Source organism: Globicephala melas, chromosome 4 (assembly GCF_963455315.2).
Source record: "Globicephala melas chromosome 4, mGloMel1.2, whole genome shotgun sequence".
In the NCBI taxonomy this organism is placed as follows: Eukaryota; Metazoa; Chordata; class Mammalia; order Artiodactyla; family Delphinidae; genus Globicephala; species Globicephala melas.
The window spans coordinates 42567396-42588698 of record NC_083317.1 but is presented as its reverse complement, the minus strand read 5'-3'; the positions used below and the strand labels follow the sequence as shown (position 1 = coordinate 42588698).

General features: G+C 36.5%; 1 protein-coding gene across 1 annotated transcript in view; it reads right to left on the bottom strand.

The window, feature by feature from the left end:
- Positions 1-6983: 6983 nt before the first annotated feature.
- NSUN3 (NOP2/Sun RNA methyltransferase 3) overlaps positions 6984-21303 on the bottom strand; it is a 52947-nt gene continuing 38627 nt past the window's right edge. Inside the window, exon 6 of the mRNA XM_030860989.2 lies at positions 6984-8887. Within this exon, the coding sequence (XP_030716849.1) occupies positions 8617-8887 (271 nt within the window). The 3' untranslated portion in view covers positions 6984-8616. The remainder of the gene's footprint in view (positions 8888-21303) is intronic.

Here is a 21303-nt window from a genome sequence, read left to right as displayed (position 1 = left end):
TAACTAAAGAGGTTTTTATTTGTGCTCAGATGGAGGAGCATGTCAGTTCTGCAGAGAGTGGGGACTGAAGGAAAGGGTACAGAAGGTCCAAGAAGTATTTTTCATGAAGTATGAGATCTGATCTATTCAAATGCATGAGTGTCCACCCTCACCCTGCCTCAGCACAGTTAGGGTGACCATGTGACTGGTATGTCCGTGATAGTCCTAGTTACATCAGTTGTCCTCATGTAATTATTAATAGCTTACCCTTCCACTCTCAAACATGTCCTGGTTGGATGATAAATTATATGACCACCCTTTCCATAATCAAAAAAAAAAAAAAAAAAGTCCCTGGTCTGCAAAGAAATATTTGTAGGGAAGGGCTGTGTACCAAAGACGTTCTATCCTTTTATTTAAATTATGATTTCCATGTGCTTCTCCTTCTCCTGGCAAACTCTCTGAGCCATATTTGTCATTGGAAGCTCCATACTTTCCCACTCAAGTATGTTAATAAAGACTAGAGAAGTGTTTCTCAGACCAAACCTCATGATTCTCAGTTAACTGAGCACCTATGAGAATTTGGGTGATTTTGTATTTCATTTGAAGCTATTCTAAATTTTAAAAAACACATATAGGCATACCCTGCATCATCTGGATGATCACAATAATACTCTAGTACTTAAGGTGTTTCTGTTATCATTAAGTGAAAACTAAGCAATACTATTTTAAATATTTGTGAAAAAATAACCTAAAAACCCCCAAAATGTTCTTAATAAACAAATTCTGTATTCATGGAAAGTTGGAGACAAAATGGCATCATAGAACACCACAAAAATTAAGGTTTTTCTGAAGTCCAAATAGAGAAAATTGGTGGAAAAATGGAGAAATTATGGGATGTGAGATAGCCAAGCCATTGAACTCCAAAGCCCTATACTGTAATAATAGGTACCATGGCCAGATTTCAAGTGGCAATGTAGTTTCAACAGAGCAGCAGCATCTGAAACGTTAAATGAATACTACTTATTTCAACTTTATTTTTCAACTTTTAAAATTTTTATAGGGTTTTGTGGATTTTAAAATTGTATGAAAGTGTAAGTACACAGAATTTTACACATAGTTCTGTTTGTTTATAGCTAAATAAACAGTGGCGCCCCAGATAATTTTTTGCTCTTTAAAGGGGTACTTACATTACCAAAGTTTGAGATACATAAGAGTGAAAAATATCATGCTTGGAAATAAAGACTGGTTTTCTGCAAAAAAAGCAACATAAACAATCAGACTCTCCAGCACATCAGCTTAACAGACATGTTAGCAAAAAGAATATAATTGCAAAGAATGTGAAATAACATGGGCAGTTGTACTCTTCACCTGGACTCTACCGCCTGCTTCTCCCTGGTCAGTTCCACTGCCTATTCAGATATTCCTCTTTTATTTATCAGCTCCTCTTAGACTTATTTTGGTTCTTCACTACCGTCTATTTTCTCCCTTCACTTTTGTACCCAGTATTAGCCCTTTACTTCAATCTCAGTTACAGGTCAGAGAAATGTTTTTAAAAAGAAGATATTGGATTAAATAAAATAATCATTATACAAATACTTAGAACAATGTCTGTGATATAGTAATGGCTCAAAACATTCACTTCCCTTAGAGATAATCTATTTTACTTTAAAAATTAGGCAACCAAGGCTTAGAAAGTTTGAGACCTATTTACTGTCACAGATTAAGTTAAAGGCAGAAGTAGTTCCAAACAACATTAACTTCCACTTTTCAAAAAAATTCTGGAGTAATTGATAAGTTTATAGAGAATAAGATTTTTCTATTGTTCTGCAAGTGCTTCTTTAATAATCTATTTTTTGACTGTCCTTGATGTGCTGAAGTACAATTTTTTTTTCTATTTTAAGACATTCTCATCTGCTGTTCTGCCCTTGGATATTCCTTATAGGTTTGAAGTATACTCCAGAAGACAATTATGGATTTATCCATTGGCATCCCAACCTCATTACTGAGCCTATTTCATTTGAAATTTTCCCACACTGTATGCATGCCTAAGTATGCCCATAGTACCATGGATTCTCTATTTAATTTACATCTTTCAGTCCAATGCACAAGCTTTTGAAAACGGTTTGACTATTCTTTCCATTCACTGTAAAAATCCAAAAAACAACTAAGTATAGCAGCCCAAAATATACCTATATAGTTTTCAGATAGTACTATAAGAACAAAAATACTCTATTTTAAAATGTCTAGATCATTTTGTAAAAAATAACATCAGGTCTTCTAGTAGAACTCTAGCTAATTATAGAGTGGGAAATGCAGCAGGTTACTTAAAGGGTATCCCAACCAATAAGCTGGGACACTTTATACACTGTGATAACAGGCTTCCTCAGTAGGATTATTCATATTTTTATGAAGTTAAAGAGGATGTAATTGTGTGTGAGTGTATCTGTTTGACAGATCTCAAAGCAAGAGGACCTAGTACGAAATACTAAAAGGGCTTGAATTTCATCCTGAAGGGAATGGGGAGTCATTGAAAAAATTTAAACAGGGCAATGACATAATGAGGTTTTGTTGTACGAAGAGCGCTTCAGTAGCCATAGAGGATATGGGTAGTGAGGTGTGAGGCAGCAGGTAGGAAGATGAACTGTGAAGAAAATTCAATAGCTCAGGTGACCTTAACTAAGGCAATGCCAATGATACTAAGAGAGAACAATAAAAAAAAGGTAAAACTTCGTTATTATCTAGAGGTGAGAGTGAGGGAGAGGAAAGAGAAAAGTTGAACATAACTCCCAGGTTTCTAACTTGGGAGGCCGGATGAATGGTGGTGTGTCTAAATAAAATGAGGTGGAGTATGCACTAGGAAAAATTGAGGACATTCACTCTGATGGCCACAATTTTTCTCAAGGAACTAAGAGGCAGGAGCATCTTCTGAGAGAAAAAAGCAGAGAGTTTATACAGAAGAGTTGTAGAGAATAGTGGAAGTTGGGAAAAGTCACTAATGAGAATGGAAAAGGAAGCTGGCCAAGAAGTAGTCAAAGTTATTAAGCAATGTAAAAGTCTTAGGAGAGGCAAGTGAGCATGAATTTGTTATGAAATCAATCTGCACAGGTGTGTGAATTTATAACATCAATCTACACTCCTATATAATTTTCTTTTTTTCCAAACAATGATCAGCCATCTCCATACATTAGTAGAAGCATGGACTACTGGATTTATCTAGAGTTGCAGGTTTAAATATCAGATGTAGTAGAATGCAAAAGCATGAGGAGGTTACACCACTGTGAGAACAAAGTTTTAAGTTTTCAACCATAGGGTCCAGGATGGGTAAGGAAAGGAGACCAGGAGAGAAAGGACAGAAAGGGTTTAGAAACTAGGGTGTCAAGGAAACTGGACTGCAGTTTTAATAAGAATGAGAGTGTAAGAAAGCTGGAAGAACAGGAGGTACTGAGATTAAATTTTCCTAAATAGAAAATTTTTAGATCTGTGTTGTCCAATAAGGTAGTCACTAGCCACAGTGACTATTTACATTTACATTCATTAAAATTAAAAATTATGTTCCTCAGTCACACTAGCCACATTTCAAGTGCTCAATAGCTATGCATGGCCACCATATTATCCATATTAGACAAGGCAGATAAGACATCTCCATCATATAGAAAGGTCCACTGGAGAGTGTGGCATTAGATAATGCCAAATTCTAGGAAATTTCCAGGAGTGTGAGTTGAAGACAAATAGAGACAAAAGCCATTGGAGGAGAGGTAGTAAAGGAATCAGGAAGGTGGGATATTTGATGGGTTTCCCACAGAGGTGGCAGGAGTTCCAATGGAGAAGATATGAGCTAGATGCTAAAGTCCTCACTGAATGTAGTGGGTGTGACCAGATAGATGAATGTGTAAACTTTGTTGGGAGCTGTAATGTGCTTCCTAGGAGTATATCCGAAACCCTTCAGGCCTATCATAGTGTCCTTTGCTTTTGAAACATGCTTGACTGACTCAATCTAGACCCAAGCCCAGAATGACATTCCAGATCCCACCTAAACCTCTCCTGAACCATTCCCCTGGTTCAAAAATCACCTCCGTTGAAACTATATCAAGTTGCTTCAGCCAACTCAATACTATGGGGTGAAAAAGGAACCTGCTGAGTTAACTCTATACAGTCGGGTTAACTAAACAGCTGAAAATAATGCATCTATGGGTATAGCTATAGCTTCAATGCAAGATTTAACAAACACTATCTGTATGAGAATATATGACAAAAGTAATCATTTTGAAGAACATGGGTAGTTTGTGTATGTCTGTTGTGTTTATTAAATACATTTGTTATAATCTAGGACTTACACTTAAGATTTTTTATGATCAAGAGGGACGGCTATCAATGAAGCTAGTTATATTAGCTTTTCATGGCTAAAAATATCACACAAAACAATTTCCAGTGTCATCAGAGCTAGGTGCCACCAGCCTTCCCTTTTCTTAAGAGTTGACAGCTATGAGCTACAAACCCACAGTAATCCTGCCCTACTAACATCAATTCACGAGTCAGCGCAAGTTTTCTGGTCCTCTCATTCCTCTGTCCCTCACCTCAGAGATTACTGTAATACCAGAATGGGGGTAAGGTCTACCATTTTTCGAAGGTCATTAACACCTTGTTTGGATGAGTAAATGAGCAATCCTCTCTATTACTTAGTAATTATAAGTAATTTTTATAAGCTAAAATAGGCCCAGTCCCTCTTTTCTCCTGTCACCATTGCTAATTCCTCTTAACTTTTCCCATTCTTATTAATATCTGCAATTTTACTCTCACTTGTTTTTAAGAACTAGGAAGAAACTGGGTGCTACTGTCCTGTTTCTTATTTTTCAATAGGCTATACATTTGTAGTCTGTTGGTTCTGCTAGGTTATATAGTTATTTGTATGTAATGGGCTCTTCCACAGCAACATGCAGCAGAAAATTCCTTTTGATAAGCCATAGCAAGCTTAACTGAGTCATGACGTATGCCGTCAAATAGCTTCCAATGAGGCAAACAGTACTTTTCCTAAGGTAGCGTATGTTTCACCCAGTTTCAACATGACTATAGGGCCTCACATGACCAAAGAAATTACTTGCTTCATTTGTGAAAAGTTACAGAAGGGTATGGAGTTAATATTTGATTGAGCTAACTGAATTTTAAAGAGGTATATGTTCTAGCAGGCTTTCTTCCTCCTTAGGTCTAGTGAAACCTGTTTTTTAAAAATCTTAGCATTGAATTAACAGGTCAATTTTTTAAGTTTGTTTTTTCATTCTATAGTTTAATTACTCCCTAATGAGAATCCCAAATCAATTCTTTTTAAATTTTCATTTTATTTTAAATGTCATATAATAAGTAATATTAATAGAAATGACTGTCAAGATAGTATTTCTGATTCTCTCCCATTGACTTTGCAGCCTGAAGCTATTCCAAATTCTGACATTAATTTTAATGTTTTCAGGACAGATGCTGTTAGGGCTTTCAGCACAAGTAGTAGATAATCAGCAGACATTTAGTTAACTTGTGAAGCTTCATCTGAATATCCTTCAGTTACCCAGGGGATCTGGGTGATATTATAGCTCCAATGTCAGCCTGAAGAGTAACATCAGTAATGGGCATCATACCTACTTCCCTCCCCAATGCAGCAATAAGGCAAGGCAAAGAAGACTGTAAACCATTGATCTGAACTATATAAATGGGCTGAACATAAAATTGTGTTGTTATATTCATCCCCAAAGCAAAATTTACCTAACATATAATACAAGTAGTCCCATTCAATTGCATCAAAGGACTTCTTGGCATCTAATAAAATTGTTGCTATTGGTTCCAGTTTTCTCTTTGTACTCCAGATGAGTTGCATTAGCCTACGCAGATCATCTGATACTTATCTCCAGACATAAAGTCTTCTTGGATAAGGGCCTATTAGATTTGTGATTACTTCAGTCATGTAGCAAGTGTTCTGGTATCTATTATTTTATGCCTAATATCCTTTTATCCTTGTATAAAAAAATATTTTTCATAATACTGTTAAGGGGGTAACATGCCATCATCAGTATAAAGCCATATGGATATGCAATAGGATAAAGAACTGTAGGTTGCCTTGATTCTAAGCCACAGATAATGTTTGATGCTTTAAAAATTCAGTACAAACCATTTAAATGCATTATCTTTATTCATAGTCTATTTCTGAAACTAGGGGCTGTTCAGTGTGCTGATGGCATAGAGAAGTTAATGTGTTGGTAAGCAACCTAAATTTTATAAAGCTATTTTGAAAGTAACTCAATGCCACAGAAAGTAGTATCAATTACTCCTTGCTTTTCAATTGACATTGCAAGGCTGCTCCAAATTCCTTTTCTTCAGTTCAGCATCTGCAAAGAAAAGGAAGGCACAGAATACCTCTATGGGAGATTTCTGGGTATTGCAATCACAAGAGGTACTTCTTTAAAACACAGCCTGAAATATTTCACAATTGGATTTTTTCCCCAAGTATTAATTAACCCTTTCATGCCCTGAGAATAGAGAATTGCATACAAGGGGAAAGCTGAGCAGTGGAGAATAAGGGTAAAGCCGGTTGATAATCTTGAGGGTTCCTATAACCTTTATCTTGTGAGACAGCACAGAGTAGTGAGAAGGACGTGGCCTTTGGAACCAGTTTTAATCTTGGTTCCATTCTTTACTTACCAGAATAGCTTGGCAAGCTAGGAGCAGCACTAAACTTGGGTTTTCTCAGTCACAAAATGTGGTCATGATGCTCAGCCCTGGAGTTGTTTTAAAGTTCAGAAAAGATAACACATATATATAAAGAACTTAATCAAATATTTAACACTCAATAAATGTCATATGTTTCATTATAGTTATTGATAATAATAAAATGAGCTATATGTATATCTATATTTGCATTTTTCAGTAATCATAGAAAGGTCTAATCCAACAGCACATTGAGTATTCAGATTAGGCTTCATGGCATTATGCTGGGAAAATAATGACATTCAACAAAGTGCACTGTGAAAATTTACTTTGTGATTAATCTACACAGAATAAATACACTTTTTAAACCTATAGTATCTGAAGACAGGATTCTTGAAAAAACAAACCAATAAGCACACACTAAAAATACACACACACATAATAAAAGTCCTTTCCATAATTATTAATCTTCTGTATTAACTCGGTATATTTGATTGAGTCCAAGAGATCCAGCTTTTCTTCAAATATATTGGTTAGATATAAAGGAAACAAAATGGTTAATGCAATGAAGGTACAGAAATAACACTCTTCCTAGGACTTCCCAGTTAAAGGAGCCCAGTTTTATATGCTTGCCAAAAAAAAAAAAAAAGTAAATGAGCCAAGAGTCTCTAGTTTAAATGTATAGAATGTAATAATTCAAAAGGATTCAGCTTCAGCAGAATTTTGTATTTCTATAGTCAGAGTTTTGTTTTTTTAAAAAAACTAATTTCTAAATAGATAGAATCTTTTGAAATATGCTACATAATTTTTCTTAATAGTTGGAAAAATATGTTTGGCGTCTGAGTAAAGCAATTTCTAGAGAAAACACATGATCAAAACCTGAGGCTAAAACCCTAAGTACAAATACAGAAATGTACACAATATTCCCAGGATATGTATAAACAAGGAGAGCCACTTAGTAAATGGTACTGGGTTTTGGTAATAGTATAATCCACTCTCATTAGGCATCTCCCTTTTGTGCATTAATATGTGACATCATAGTCTCAGATAACATTTCATAACGCAATGAAATAAAAAGCCCCTCCAGATTGCAACTGTTAGATAATCAGATTCTGTAGTGTTCATTATGACTGCAATTATGTAGCAAAACTCTCCAAATATAGTTCAGTTATTGCGGTTATTAATCATTCTGGTTTTGTTTCAAGTACTTGCTTTATAGCCTGCTGGACAGACTCCATTATTCTACAAGCTGAATGCAGAAAGTCAAACATGTGCATGTGAATCTGCTGTTCTTACGGCCTTTCAATATAATTTACCCTTTCAATTTGTATTTGTGAATACAAAAAAAAGTGGAGAAATAAAGCTGGTGTCAATAGAGTCACTGACCTTTGCAGTAAACAGAAGATAGTTCTTAACGAAAAACAACTTGGCAAATAAGAAATCTATTTTCCTAGAACTAGAAATAGTGCTGCTTAAGAAGTTAAGTCTCAGAATAGCAATCAGTTCTTATAGAAAAGGGGGGGAAAAAACCTCAAAGAATCTATACATTTGATAAGGAAAAAAATGATAAGAGAGTCAGAAGGTGTGCATTTTTAGAGGTTCAAAGCACCAACATTACGATAGAAGGTATTTCTAAACATTTTATGCACAAAACCATATATTCTGATTAATTTAACTACAAGATGCCAAGTAAAAGACAGATTTATTATAGAGAACAAACACCATCTGCACCATCTTAAATCATTACTGTAGATGTATTTCTAGGAAAAAAATATACCTGAAAAGTTCTGAGACGCTAAAGTATTAACTAAATAGGATTCCAACAGACCCAGGGAAAGTGGCTCCATTTTATTTAAATGTTAACACGTAGAGAGCCTACATGTTAAATAAATATAATAATACATTGATATGTTATCGATGTAATGGTTCACAAAATGCACATCACCAATTTCAAGTAGTCCATGATTTTTTCAATTTGGCTACATACATTGGGCCCCAGGCTTTGCCCTTATCTGGAATCACCAATAGCCCACATTCCTGGCCAGTGGGAGCAAATGTGAAGTCTTGGGAGCAAGTCCTTGCCATTTCCTTAATGTCCACAGGCATGATGTTACTGTAGGAGTTTAAAACTTCACTGATCACATCTTGATTTTCTGCCTTGGAAAGTGTGCATGTAGAGTACACAAGTAGCCCTCCAGGACGTAAGGCCTTAATTGCAGACCTGCATGTAATCAGGAAAATGCAAAAGATTGGTTATGTACATTAAAAAGGAACTACGGGGGCTGAGGGCAAGAAAGCTTACATACTTGAAATTAACCCTACTCTGACTCTGACTGTAATAACTTTGGGTGTTTTCTAGCCTTACAACTATTTCTTTCTAATGTATCCCTGGATGACTGGGAAAATGATAATGAGACCAATCAACACGGGAAAGACAGAGAGTATGTCTGACTGGTTCATTGTTTTGTTCTTCTAAGGACAGGAGGATGGAGGCAGAGCATGGAATAATGGGTCTGTCTTTGAATATACTGAGTGGTACTAATGGGTAGGTGGGAAGGAGAATCTGAACTTCAGGAAAGGGGTTAGGGCTCAGTGATAGATGAAGTCATGTGAATAAACAGGATTTCCCAGGAAAAGAACAAGGAAGAAAAGTGGACTAAAGACAGAGAATGCCTATATGTAAAGAGAGCAGAACTTAGGAAAAATTTAGAAGGCTTCTCCAGATAAAAGTATAGCTTTAGGGAAAAGATGGGAAGATTTTTTTCCCCCAAGGGGAAGACTTGAACATATTTGTAGATGCAGATCCAGGAGAACAGTCCCAAGACTTCAGGCTGCAAATGGAGGAGTTAGCTTCAGAAAAGATGGGATTCCAGCTCTTCATTTGAAACAACAAGGGAGCATGAACAGGGAACCGAGACGTTCTAAGGTAAATGAAAGTTCACGATAGACAGCCTTGATAGTAAGTGTGGAGGGGGAAGCAAGGTCATCTACTGAGACAGAAAACTAGAAAAGTTTTAGTCCTGCTGCTGTGGTGATAACCCCAAAGCAATTACTAATCAAGAACTTTTTTTTTTTAAGAAATCATGTTCCAGAACCTCTACTGGATTTAAAAGTACAGTCAGCCCCGTCACAACCTATATTTAAACAACTAGAGCACCTCCCAATAACTAAGGTTTATAATGAAGATCCACATCATCAAAGCAAGTTCAAATTCTGTCTTCTATGTTCGATTATTAGAGGATTGAAAAATTCTAACCCAAGACAAGAAACTGATGACGATTTTTTTTTCTCCTCTTTCTGTAGACATCCTTAAATATAATGTGTAATAAAAAATGTACTAACTCAAAACAATAAAGTAAAAAGGATAGAGAGAGCCATTAACTAACAGTGAATTTCAACACATTTCTGAAAGATGATATGCAGACAGACGAATAGTGAATGAAGAGAGTAGAGACAACCCTACAGCCACAGAGGGTATAATTTGACCTGCAGAACTACAGAGGGGTTTGGGACCTGGAAAAGCCAGACTAAATGTGACAGGAGTAAAAAGTGAAAACAAAAATATTAATTCAAAGCATAGATAAGAAACCACAGATTTCAGACTCCCATATATGGCACGTCAGGCAGCCAGGTAAAAAGCTGGAAGGTTTTTTTAACTGAAGTATAGCTGATTTACAATGTTGTGTTAATTTCTGCTGTAGATCAAAGCAATTCAGTTATACAGTCTTTTCCATATTCTTTACCATTATGGTTTATCACAGGATATTAAATATTGTTCCTGTGCTATACAGTAGGACCTTGTTTATCCATTCTATGCATAACAGTTTGCATCTGCTACTCCCAAACTCCCAATCCATCCCTCCCTCACCTCACCTCCCCCTTGGCAACCACAAGTCCGTTCTCTATATCTGTGAGTCTGTTTCTGTTTCATAGATAAGTTCATTTGTGTTATATTTTAGGTTCCACATATAAGTGATATCATATGGTATTTGTCTTTCTCTTTCTGACTTATTTCACTTAGTATGATAATCTCCAGGTCCATCCATGTTGCTGAAAATGGATTATTTCATTCCTTTTTATGGCTGAGTAGTATTCCATTATATATATGTACCACATCTTCTTTATCCATTCATCTGTCGATGGACATTTAGGTTGTTTCCATGTCTTGGCTACTGTGAATAGTGCTGCTATGAACATAGGAGTGCACGTATTTTTTTGAATTATAGTTTTCTCTGGATATATGCCCAGGAGTGGGATTGCTGGATCGTATGGCAACTCTACTTAATAGCTTTTTGAAGAACCTCCATACTGTTTTCCATAATGGTTGTACCAACTTACATTCCCACCAACAGTGTAGGAGGGTCCCCTTTTCTCCACACCCTCTCCAACATTTCTTATTTGTAGACTTTTTAATGATGGCCATTCTGACTTATGTGAGGTGCTACCTTGTTGCAGTTTTGATTTGCATTTCTCTAATAATTAGTGACGTTGAGCAACTTATCATGTTCCTGTTGACCATCTGTATGTCTTCTTTGAAGAAGTCTATTTAGGTCTTCTGCCCATTTTTTGATTGGGTTGTTTGTTTTTTTGTTGTTGAGTTCTATGAACTGTTTGTATACTTTGGACATTAAGCCTTTGTCAGTCGCATTGTTTGCAAATGTTTTCTCCCATCTGTAGGTTGTCTTTTAGTTTTGTTTATGGTTTCCTTTGCTGTGCAAAAGCTTGTAAGTTTGATAAGATCCCATTTGTTTATTTTTGCTTTTATGTCTATTGCCTTCGGAGACTGACCTAAGAAAACATCGCTACAATTTATGTCAAAGAACATTTTTGCCTATGTTCTCTTCTAGGAGTTTTATGGTATCATTCTTACGTTTAAGTCTTTAAGCCATTTTGAGTTTATTTTTGTCTAGGTGTGAGGGAGTGTTCTAACTTCACTGATTTACATGCAGCTGTCCAACTTTCCCAACACCACTTGCTGAAGAGACTTTCTTCCAGTTGTATATTCTTGCCTCCTTTGTCGAAGATTAATTGACCATAGGTGTGTGGGTTTATTTCTGGGCTCTCTATTCTGTTCCCTTGATCCACATGTCTGTTTTTGTGCCAGTACCATGCTGTTTTGATTACTATCACTTTATAGTATTATCTGAAGTCTTGGAGGGTTATGCCTCCTGCTTTGTTTTTGTTCCTCAGGATAGCTTTGGCAATTCTGGGTCTTTTATGGTTCCATATAAATTTTTGGATTACTTGTTCTACTTCTGTGAAAAATGTCATGGGTAATTTGATAGGGATTGGATCTAAACTGTAGATTGCTATGGGTAGTATGGCCAATTTAACAATATTAATTCTTACAATCCAAGAGCATGGGATATCTTCCCATTTCTTTGAATCATCTTCAATTTCCTTTATAGTTTTATAGTTCTCAGCATATAAGTGTTTTACCTCCTTGGTCAGGTTTATTCCTAAGTATTCTGGGGGGGGTGTGATATTAAAAGGTATTGTTTTTTTACATTCCCTTTCTGATATTTCATTGTTACTATAAAGAAATGCAACCGATTTATGTATGTTAATCCTGTATCCTGCTACCTTGCTGATTTTGTTTATCAGTTCTAGAAGTTTCTGTGCAGAATCTTTAGGATTTTCTATATATATTATCATGTTATCTGATATAATGACAATTTTACCTCTTCCCTAAAATTTGGAAGCTTTTTAATCTAAGAAAGTTGAATAAACTAGGGAGACCTAAGGCACCCCCTCCCCAAACTAAAGACCTCTGCATTCAGCAAATCATAAAGTGACATCACCAGGCAAAAATTATCACCCCTAAAATAAACCTCCTAGTACTTTATTGTCCCATTATTAAATAAAAACGTACAATGAAGGATTATTAAGGGTGAGAAATGCTTATGCAATATGTGAGATCAAAAGTAAAAGAAACAAACAAAAAATGGCCTACAAAGAAACAGAAACTTCAGGGAACAAAAGAGACATAACAAGACCTTATAAATGCAGAAAGATCAGCAAAAATACAGGACCCACAAAACAATAACAGAATGCCATGAAACAGCACCAAGAAGAGGCCTCTTTGAAATGAAACACATGTTTATCAAAATAATATTTTATAGAAGTGTTTGGAAGTTAAGGTTGAAAAATCTTCCAAAAAAGCAGAACAACAGATGGACTGAAAATGACACAGGGAAGATTAATCAAGCAGGTCCAAATTTCAGTTAACAGGAGTACTGGAAAGATAGTACAGAGAATTGGGGGAGGGGGACTTGAATTAGTGAAATAAGAATTTTCTAGAGATGAAAAGAAGTGTTCAGATTAAAATAGCTCATCATAAGGCTAGAATATCCATTATTATTTATTCAGCATCTATTATGGGCATTGTTCTAGATGTTGGGTATACACTGAAATAGAACAACAACAATAAAAAAAAAAAACCCTCAGTTTCATGAAGCTTACATTCTAGCTGGGGGAGAAAGACTACAAAAATAAGTAAGTCTGTCATGGACTGAACTGTGTCCCCTCAAAATTCGTATGTTGAAGCCATAACCCCCAATACCTCAGAATGTGACTGTATTTGGAGATAACATCTTTAAAGAGGTAATTAAGTTATTAAAATGATGTCATTAGGGTGGGCCCTAATCCAATATGTCTGGTGTCCTTATAAGAAGAGGAAATTTGGACACAATTACAGAGGGAAGATCAAGTGAAGACACAGGGCAAAGACAGCTATCCAAGCAGAGAGGCCTCAGAAGAAACCAACCCTGCGGACACCTTGATCTCAGACTTCTAGCTTTCAGCACTGTGAGAAATATCTGTTGTTTAAGCCATTCAGTCTGTGGTACTGTGTTATGGTAGTCCTAGCAAACTAATACAAAGTATTTACACATATATGCACATATATATATATATAAACACATATACACACATAATAATATATACACACACATATATACGTATGCATGTGTGTATGTTTGCACGTGTGTTTTCCCCCACCAAGCAATCCTCCAATTCTCTGCAAACACTGACTGCATGTCCTACAGTTTATTTCAATTCTGACACTAACCACCTGGTCCCACAAGACTGTCCTTCGAATGCCAACTGCAAGTCCAAGTCTTTGGCACTTCTGACACACTGGTTATAAAACGGGGGTTCCCACAAACCCCTCCTTGGGTTAAATAATTTTCTAGAATGGCTCTGTTACTATGTTACTGATTTATTATTACAAGATACAATGTAGTAACAGCCAGATGGAAGAGATGCACAGGGCAAAGTATGCCCTCTCCAGGCACACCACCCTCCCAACACCTCCTCTCCACCCTGAAAGCCCTGCAAATCTCTTCAGTGACGGTTTTTTAGAGGCTTCATTAAATACGTGTAATTGATGAAATCATTAGCCACTGGTGATTAAACTCCATCTCCAGCCCCTCTCCCATCCCTAAAGAGGGGGAGGGGTGGAGCTGAAAGTTCCAACCCTCTAATTATACAGTCAGTTCCCCTGGCAACCAGTCCCCCATCCTTAGGGGCTGCCCCAAAGTCACATTAACATAAACTCAGGTATGGTTGAAAGGGCTTGTTATGAATAATAAAAGTTGCTCCTTTCACCCTTACCAAAGCCAGATATTATAACAAAAGACGTTCCTATCACTCTTATCACTTAGGAAATTACAAGGGTTTTAGGAGCTCTGGCCTGGAACCAGGAACAAAGATGAAATACATATTCGCAATATCACAGTTTGCTTATTTTTTAATTTAGTGATAGGTTCTATAAAGAAACTTAAATCAGGGTAAGAGGATTAGGAGTGCCTGGATGGTAACAGGGATTGCAGTTTTAAGTAGGATAATTAGAATAGGATGACACTTCAAGAAGTGACATCTGAACAAAGACCTGAGAAGAGAAGGTAAGGAAGTGGGCCATGTAGATATCTGAGGAAAGAGCATTCTGCACAAAAGGAGTAGCCCGTGCAAAGACCCTCAGACATGTCTGAGGAAGGAGGAGGCCAGTGTGACTGTAGCACAGGGAAGAAAGTGGTGGTAGGGTAAGATGAGATCAGGGAGCTAAGAGGAGAGGGTGCAGAGGGTCTGACACAACACTGTCAAAACTCCAACCTTATAGTGAATGAAAAACATCCACATTTAGATGCATTATTGTTAAATTTTACAACTTTGAGAACAAAGGAAAAATGCTAAATGCCTCCAGAGAGAAGAACTTGTTGCCTCTAAGGGTCCAGGAATCAGACTGGCATCTGTGGAGTAGTGTACTCCAAATCCTGGGAAAAAGGCAATTTAAAGTGGATGCTATTTACTGCCACACTGTCAAATAAATATATAGGAGGGAGACAGAAACTTTCAGATATCTGATGACTCAGAAATTTTACCTCTAGCAGAATGAGGAGGTAAATCAAGAAAGAAGAGAACTGTGACACAGAAAACAGTGAACGCCACATAGGAGAACAATGAAGGGAGTGAAGCCCCAGAATGATAACTGCATGGGAGCCCTTAGAGGGTAACTACTCCAGATGAGAAGGAGAGGGTAACTACTCCAGGGAGAAGTGAGACAGGAGAAAAGAGATGAAATGACTGAAAACTGAGAAAACCTTGAAGATTTGATACATGCACCTGGGGTGGGTGTGTAAGGGGGAGAAGAAAAGAGAGAGAGAGAGTCTGTTCCATCTAATCTGATTATAAGAAAATTTTCCTCTCAGTGTCATTCTGATCACAACACTGAACCAATAGAGAAGGAAATTTAATTCTAATGTATTAGTCCATTCTGCAGTGAATAAAACAACATATATTGATTATTGGTCCTCAGAATCATTCCATAAACTTATCTTAGTAATGTTTCAGAACAGATTATAAAATCTCAGAAAGAATACCGTCAACCTTGACAACATAAACATAAAGGTGCAGGTATAAGACACTGGGAAGTAGAGGGGAGAAATGTAAGATGGAGCGGGGATGTAAATATTGTTATATTACAAAAAGAGAAACCAAGAGCTATTGCTCTGATTATTTGAAAAAAGAATAAAGCTCGAAGTGTGTTTAGACAGACTTTCTACCGCTAACAGAACAAGAAATGTAGATCTAAGTGTGAAGTACTAAGTTTCCAAGCTGACTGAGGGAGAAACTGTAACAGGGTGAGAACACAGGTTGTAGAGTGCTGTGAAGAGGTAAGGGAGGTATAAGTGAGATGAGCCCAAGCAAAAAGTCAGGGCAGGCACACCTCGGAGATATGGCAGGTTTGGTTCTAGATCACAATAAAGCAAATAAAGTGAATCGTAATAAAGCGAGTCACAAATTTTTTGGTTTCCCAGTGCATAAAAAAGTTATGTTTACACTATACTGTAGTCTATTAAGTGTGCAATAACATTATGTCTAAAAAAATGTACATACCTTAATTAAAAAACACTTTATTGCTGAGAAATGCTAACCATCATCTGAGCCTTCAGCAAGTTGTAGTATTTTTGCAATAGTAACATCAAGGATCACTGATCACAGATCACCATAACAAATACAATAATAATGAAAAGTTTGAAATATTGTTAGAATTACCTAAAAGTGACACAGAGACACAAAATGAACAAAGGCTATTGGAAAAATGGTGCCAACAGACTTGTTGGATGCGTGGCTGTCACAAACCTTCAATTTGTAAAAACACAGTATCTGAGAAACACAATAAAACAAGGTGTGCCTGTAGTCAATGTCTAAAGTTGATAAATGAAGTAATAAAGGATAAACATATTATTTAGAGGTTTAGGAGGGACTTGAAGAATAAATAAAGTATAAATAATTGTAAGTGGTTGCTCTGAGGAGTAAAGCTAGGGGAAGATGGGGGAGTGGTAGGGGTAAATTACTTTTAACTAAAAACTCATTTATATTTTTAATTTTTTACCCATGTCATGTATTTCTACGATAATACAAATTAAAGGGTAGCTATGACAGTAGTATAAATATTAGAAATTTTCCCATAGAGGTCAGTTGTTTTTTTTTGTTCTTTTAATTTGACTACTAAGGGATTAACTCTCTAGAAAACTCATTCCCTGAGGTCCAGATAACTAAAATTGTATGGTATCCAGTATTTCTGGTCTTCTCATATATCCACTTACTGATATAAAAAAAACTGGGAGGTGACTACCAATTTACAGTAGCTTACCACTGTAAGCCTACTTAACCTTCAGTGTTTGCTGTTAATTTCTAAAAAAAGTTTTTTAACCTGTCTTCTTACTTGTCACTGTCTCCTAAATATTCTCCACAGAAACTTTTTTAAAAGGCTCAGATCTAGACACCAGAGATGTGAACTGTTATGGGATAACAGCCTATGGGAGGAAGAATGATGGCTCACAAAGATGTCCATATCCTAATCCCCAGAACATTTAAACATGTCACATTATATGGCAAAAGGGTATTTGCAGATGTGATGAAATTAAGGGTCTTAAAATGGGAAGATTACACTGGATTATCTGAGTGGGCCCAATGTAATTACAAAGATCCTTATAAATAGAAAAGGGAAGCAGGAGAGTCAGAGAAAGAGAGGTGATGATTGAAGCTAAGGCTGGAGTGACAGGAATGCTAGCCAAAGGTCACAAGCCAAGGAATGTGGGCTGCATCTAGAAGCTGGAAAAGGTAAGGAAATCATTCTCCCTGTCTTAGTCTGTTTGGGTCACTATAACAAAAACGCCATAGACTAGGTGGTTTAAACAATAAACATTTATTTCTCATAGTTCAGGAAGCTGGGAAGTCCAAGATTAAGGCACCAGCATGTTCAGCATCTGCTGAGGATACCTGCCTCCTGGTTCATAGATGGCCACTGTGTCCTCCCATGGCAGTAGGAGCTTGGGAGCACTCTGAGAGCTCTGTTATAAGGGCACTAATCCCATCGTGAGTGCTCCACCCTCATAACCTAATCATCTCCCAAAGGCCTAACACAATCATCTTTGGGATTAGGATTTCAACATATGAATTTTCAGTCTATAGCACTCCCCTAGAGCCTCCAGAAGAAATCGCAGCTCTGCAAACACCTTGATTTTGAAACTATGACCTCCAGAAGTGTAAGATAATAAATCTGTGTTATTTTAAGCCACTAAATTTATGGTAATTTGTTATTAATAGCAGCAATAGGAAACTAACACACACCTGGTGATGGCTTTTCAATTTTTTTTACAGTGACATACTGAGGCATCAGTAGATTTTGCTAAAATTGTGCAAGTTACAACTACACTCATTTTGGATCATTTTCTACTGACTATAGCAATGAGTATAAGATTTTCTTTAAAAAAAGTTAGATTATTGTGCAAGAGATATACACAATTTGAATGAGGGTATCTTTAAATTCCCATTAAAAGGATTTATTTTGATCCTAGTTCCACAGTTAGCAAAACCAATGCCTAATCAAGTATGATTCTTTCTCATTACAGTTGTACAAAAGTACATAGAAGCCTCATCACTTACAAACAGTATGTTCCTGGCTTGATGCAAATTTAAATTAATTTCTATAATGTTGCCAACGTTGGCTGATTCTTCTGCTCTGTCTTCATCCCAACACTCATAATTTATCTTTCTAATATTAGGTTGGTATAGCTTAACTGGCCACATTAATTTCTTAACAAGGAAACTGTGTGTGGCAACACAAAGGGTTTTTTACAAATTGGGTTAATCTCAACGTCCTAGGGCAAAATGTGAAGAGATTCCTATCAAATGGTTGTTGCTGTTTTGCTGCTAATGATTGCTGTTTAAATACCATTTTTGCCCTTTTGCTTGTAGTAGTTATAGATTTCAAAAAATACCATAATTTTGTACTCAAAGATCAAGGAAAACAGGTAATACGGAAAAAAAAAAAACTCACTCCCAGAGTTCATATAGCCAAGACTTTTCTATACTGAGAATTATTTTATTCCATAGTGTCTAGGATAAATCATTTGCTTCCATAACCAGTTACATATATTTTGAAATAGCCCATAAGAACCAAGTAATTATTATATTAATTAATTAATTTGGATAGGTTTCATCCAAGTCATGAAAAGAAGCATTTTTAAAAGGCTTTTTAAAAATGTTCCTTTTTTTGAGGACAGTAGACAGTAGGGTGTGAGAAAGGTTGTGTTGCTTCAGGAGAGAAATTATGACAATCAGAACAGAAGAAAGATACTGTTTACTAGGTCTTAACAAGCCAAGTAAGAAATTTTAAATTCTGGAGGGGTAAAAACATTTAAAAGTTAGACTTGGAGCTTCCCTGGTGGTGCAGTGGTTGAGAGTCTGCCTGCCGATGCAGGGGACACGGGTTCATGCCCCGGTCCGGGAGGATCCCACATGCCGCGAAGCAACTAGGCCCGTGAGCCATGGCCGCTGAGCCTGCGCGTCTGGAGCCTGTGCTCCGCAACGGGAGAGGCCACAACAGTGAGAGGCCCATGTACCGCAGGAAAAAAAAAAAAAGTTAGACTTGAATAATACTAATAAACTGGCAAAGTTGTGGTAATGACCATATAAAAACATGTCAGGATTAGAGAAGGAAAACAAAAAGTGCTGGATCTGGGATCTGGTAGAAGGCAAAAGGTTGCTCTATGCTTGTGTAAATTTCTGTGTCATGTAGTTTGTTTGTTTTTTAATAAGAGGAGGTAAAACTAAACAACTAACTAAGCAACATCCATTTTGGCATAATGGTATCCTCTGCTAACCTTTTCCAAATGAGCTGTGTACCTTGGCTTCTCAAGGACTACATGTTTCACAGCTTAACAAGATCCTGAATAATGGGATATTTTTCACTTGTGCTATAACACTAACTATATTGCATGAAATTACAAGTTGAATTAAGATGGGCATTCTTTACTACTGAATTATAACTGATGGCAGAGAGATGGTCAGCAGTGATTTCTAATCATACTTATCAGTATAAGGCAGAAAAAGATGTTATGACTAACTACAGTAGATGAAGAAAAGTATTATTTTGATCAGATTAGGTGGAAGGCTAACCTAATACTTTAAACTGAAATGGCAACTAGTAGACATTATCTTGGGTTTTATATATTATTCAACACACAATGTCCAGCTATAATGCAGAGCTGGGGGAAGTACTTCTAAAGGAAGCAGAGTTGCCACATAATACACTCCCCCTAACACTTCCCTGAAACACATATATTCCCCTCAGAAGCCTCCCACCTAAGAGCTGATCAGGCTTAACCCTACTTGAAGTATGAAATAAGATTCTATCTCACAATAGCACTGCAGGAAGTAAAGCTGATCTTGATTAACAATATAGGATAAAATAAGAGTGGGAAATGCTTTTACCACAGCACCCCTAACAGGAAAAGAATGATGGCCTTCTTGCCACAGAATGTACACCAGATACCCTGTTGCTTTACGGCAGATACGAGCTGTACAAATTTTTCCAAATCTTTGTCTTTCAGTGTATTACGGAATAGGCTGAAATGCGTTCTGCACTTAAACCACCTAGCTAATGAAGCAGCTCAAAATAAAACATATTCTAAAAAAGAAAACATTAAACAGAATATAACGTTAAATTAAATTTTCCCCATTTACAAATAGAAAACCTTAATTGATTTTTGGCGGTTCACAGAGTAGACCTGAATGGCACTTCAGATGTACTATCTCTTACACGCCATCGTGAAATCCAAAAAGCTCTGCAAACTACAGCTTTTTTCTTAAGTTTGTGTCAGATTCATCTGGCCTCAACATTTGACCTAAATTGATGTAAGGCTATTTATCGTCAAGACTGAGCCCACGTGGTAAAACTACTCAAACGTTTTGCTGAAAACATATTAAAGTTTGATTACAGGGTGCTGCCCCAGATCCTACTGAGGGAAGTGGGTGATGTGATATAACAAATACATACTATATCACCTTAAAAAAAAGCAGAATTCTGAGCAGAATCCATCAGTATTTTCTTATTCTAATATACAGTAAGAAAAACAGCTGGATTGTTTTGTGTTCTTTCAATACACTAAGGGTTCTTCCCCATTACCCCCTCCCAAAAGTGTTTTGTATGTTTGTATTTTTTAAAGAACACTTTATATAATCAATAATGAAGGCTTTTTTTTTTTTCAGAAGTCCATTTTGTCATTTTTTTAAGTGCTTTTCATTGAATTTCTCTATCCTTTAAAGATCTTAGAGAAAAACAGAGAATCAAGCCCCAAGAGCCATTTATAATACTGGCTTAGAAACAAGGTAAGAACACGCTGCTTTCCCAGGAAAAAAACGGGAAACCACCTTTACACTTCCAGACTAGTTCACACAGCCTTCCAACTACCAACAAATAACGTATAATGACCAAGGAAAAAAAGAAAAACAATTACCTGATTTTAACAACTTGAAGAAAAATAAGTATTGCCTTAATGAAAACAGAAGCTTCAATGACCTTTAAAAACTAAAAACAAACAAACAAAACAAAACAAAAAAACCCTCGAAAACATCTTGGAACCCTGACAGTCATCAAAGTTCCAAAGGGAGGGTATTTCAAACCTAACCAAAATTGAAAACATGATGCAGGGTGTCCTCTTTTCCTCCGGCAAATCTGAGTCTTAGAGAATGCTATTTTTACAAATAGCTACTAAAGCAACCCTAATACATTTTAAAAAGATAAATTCCATTTTCTGGTCTATTCTTCTGGTCTTCGATTAGAAATTT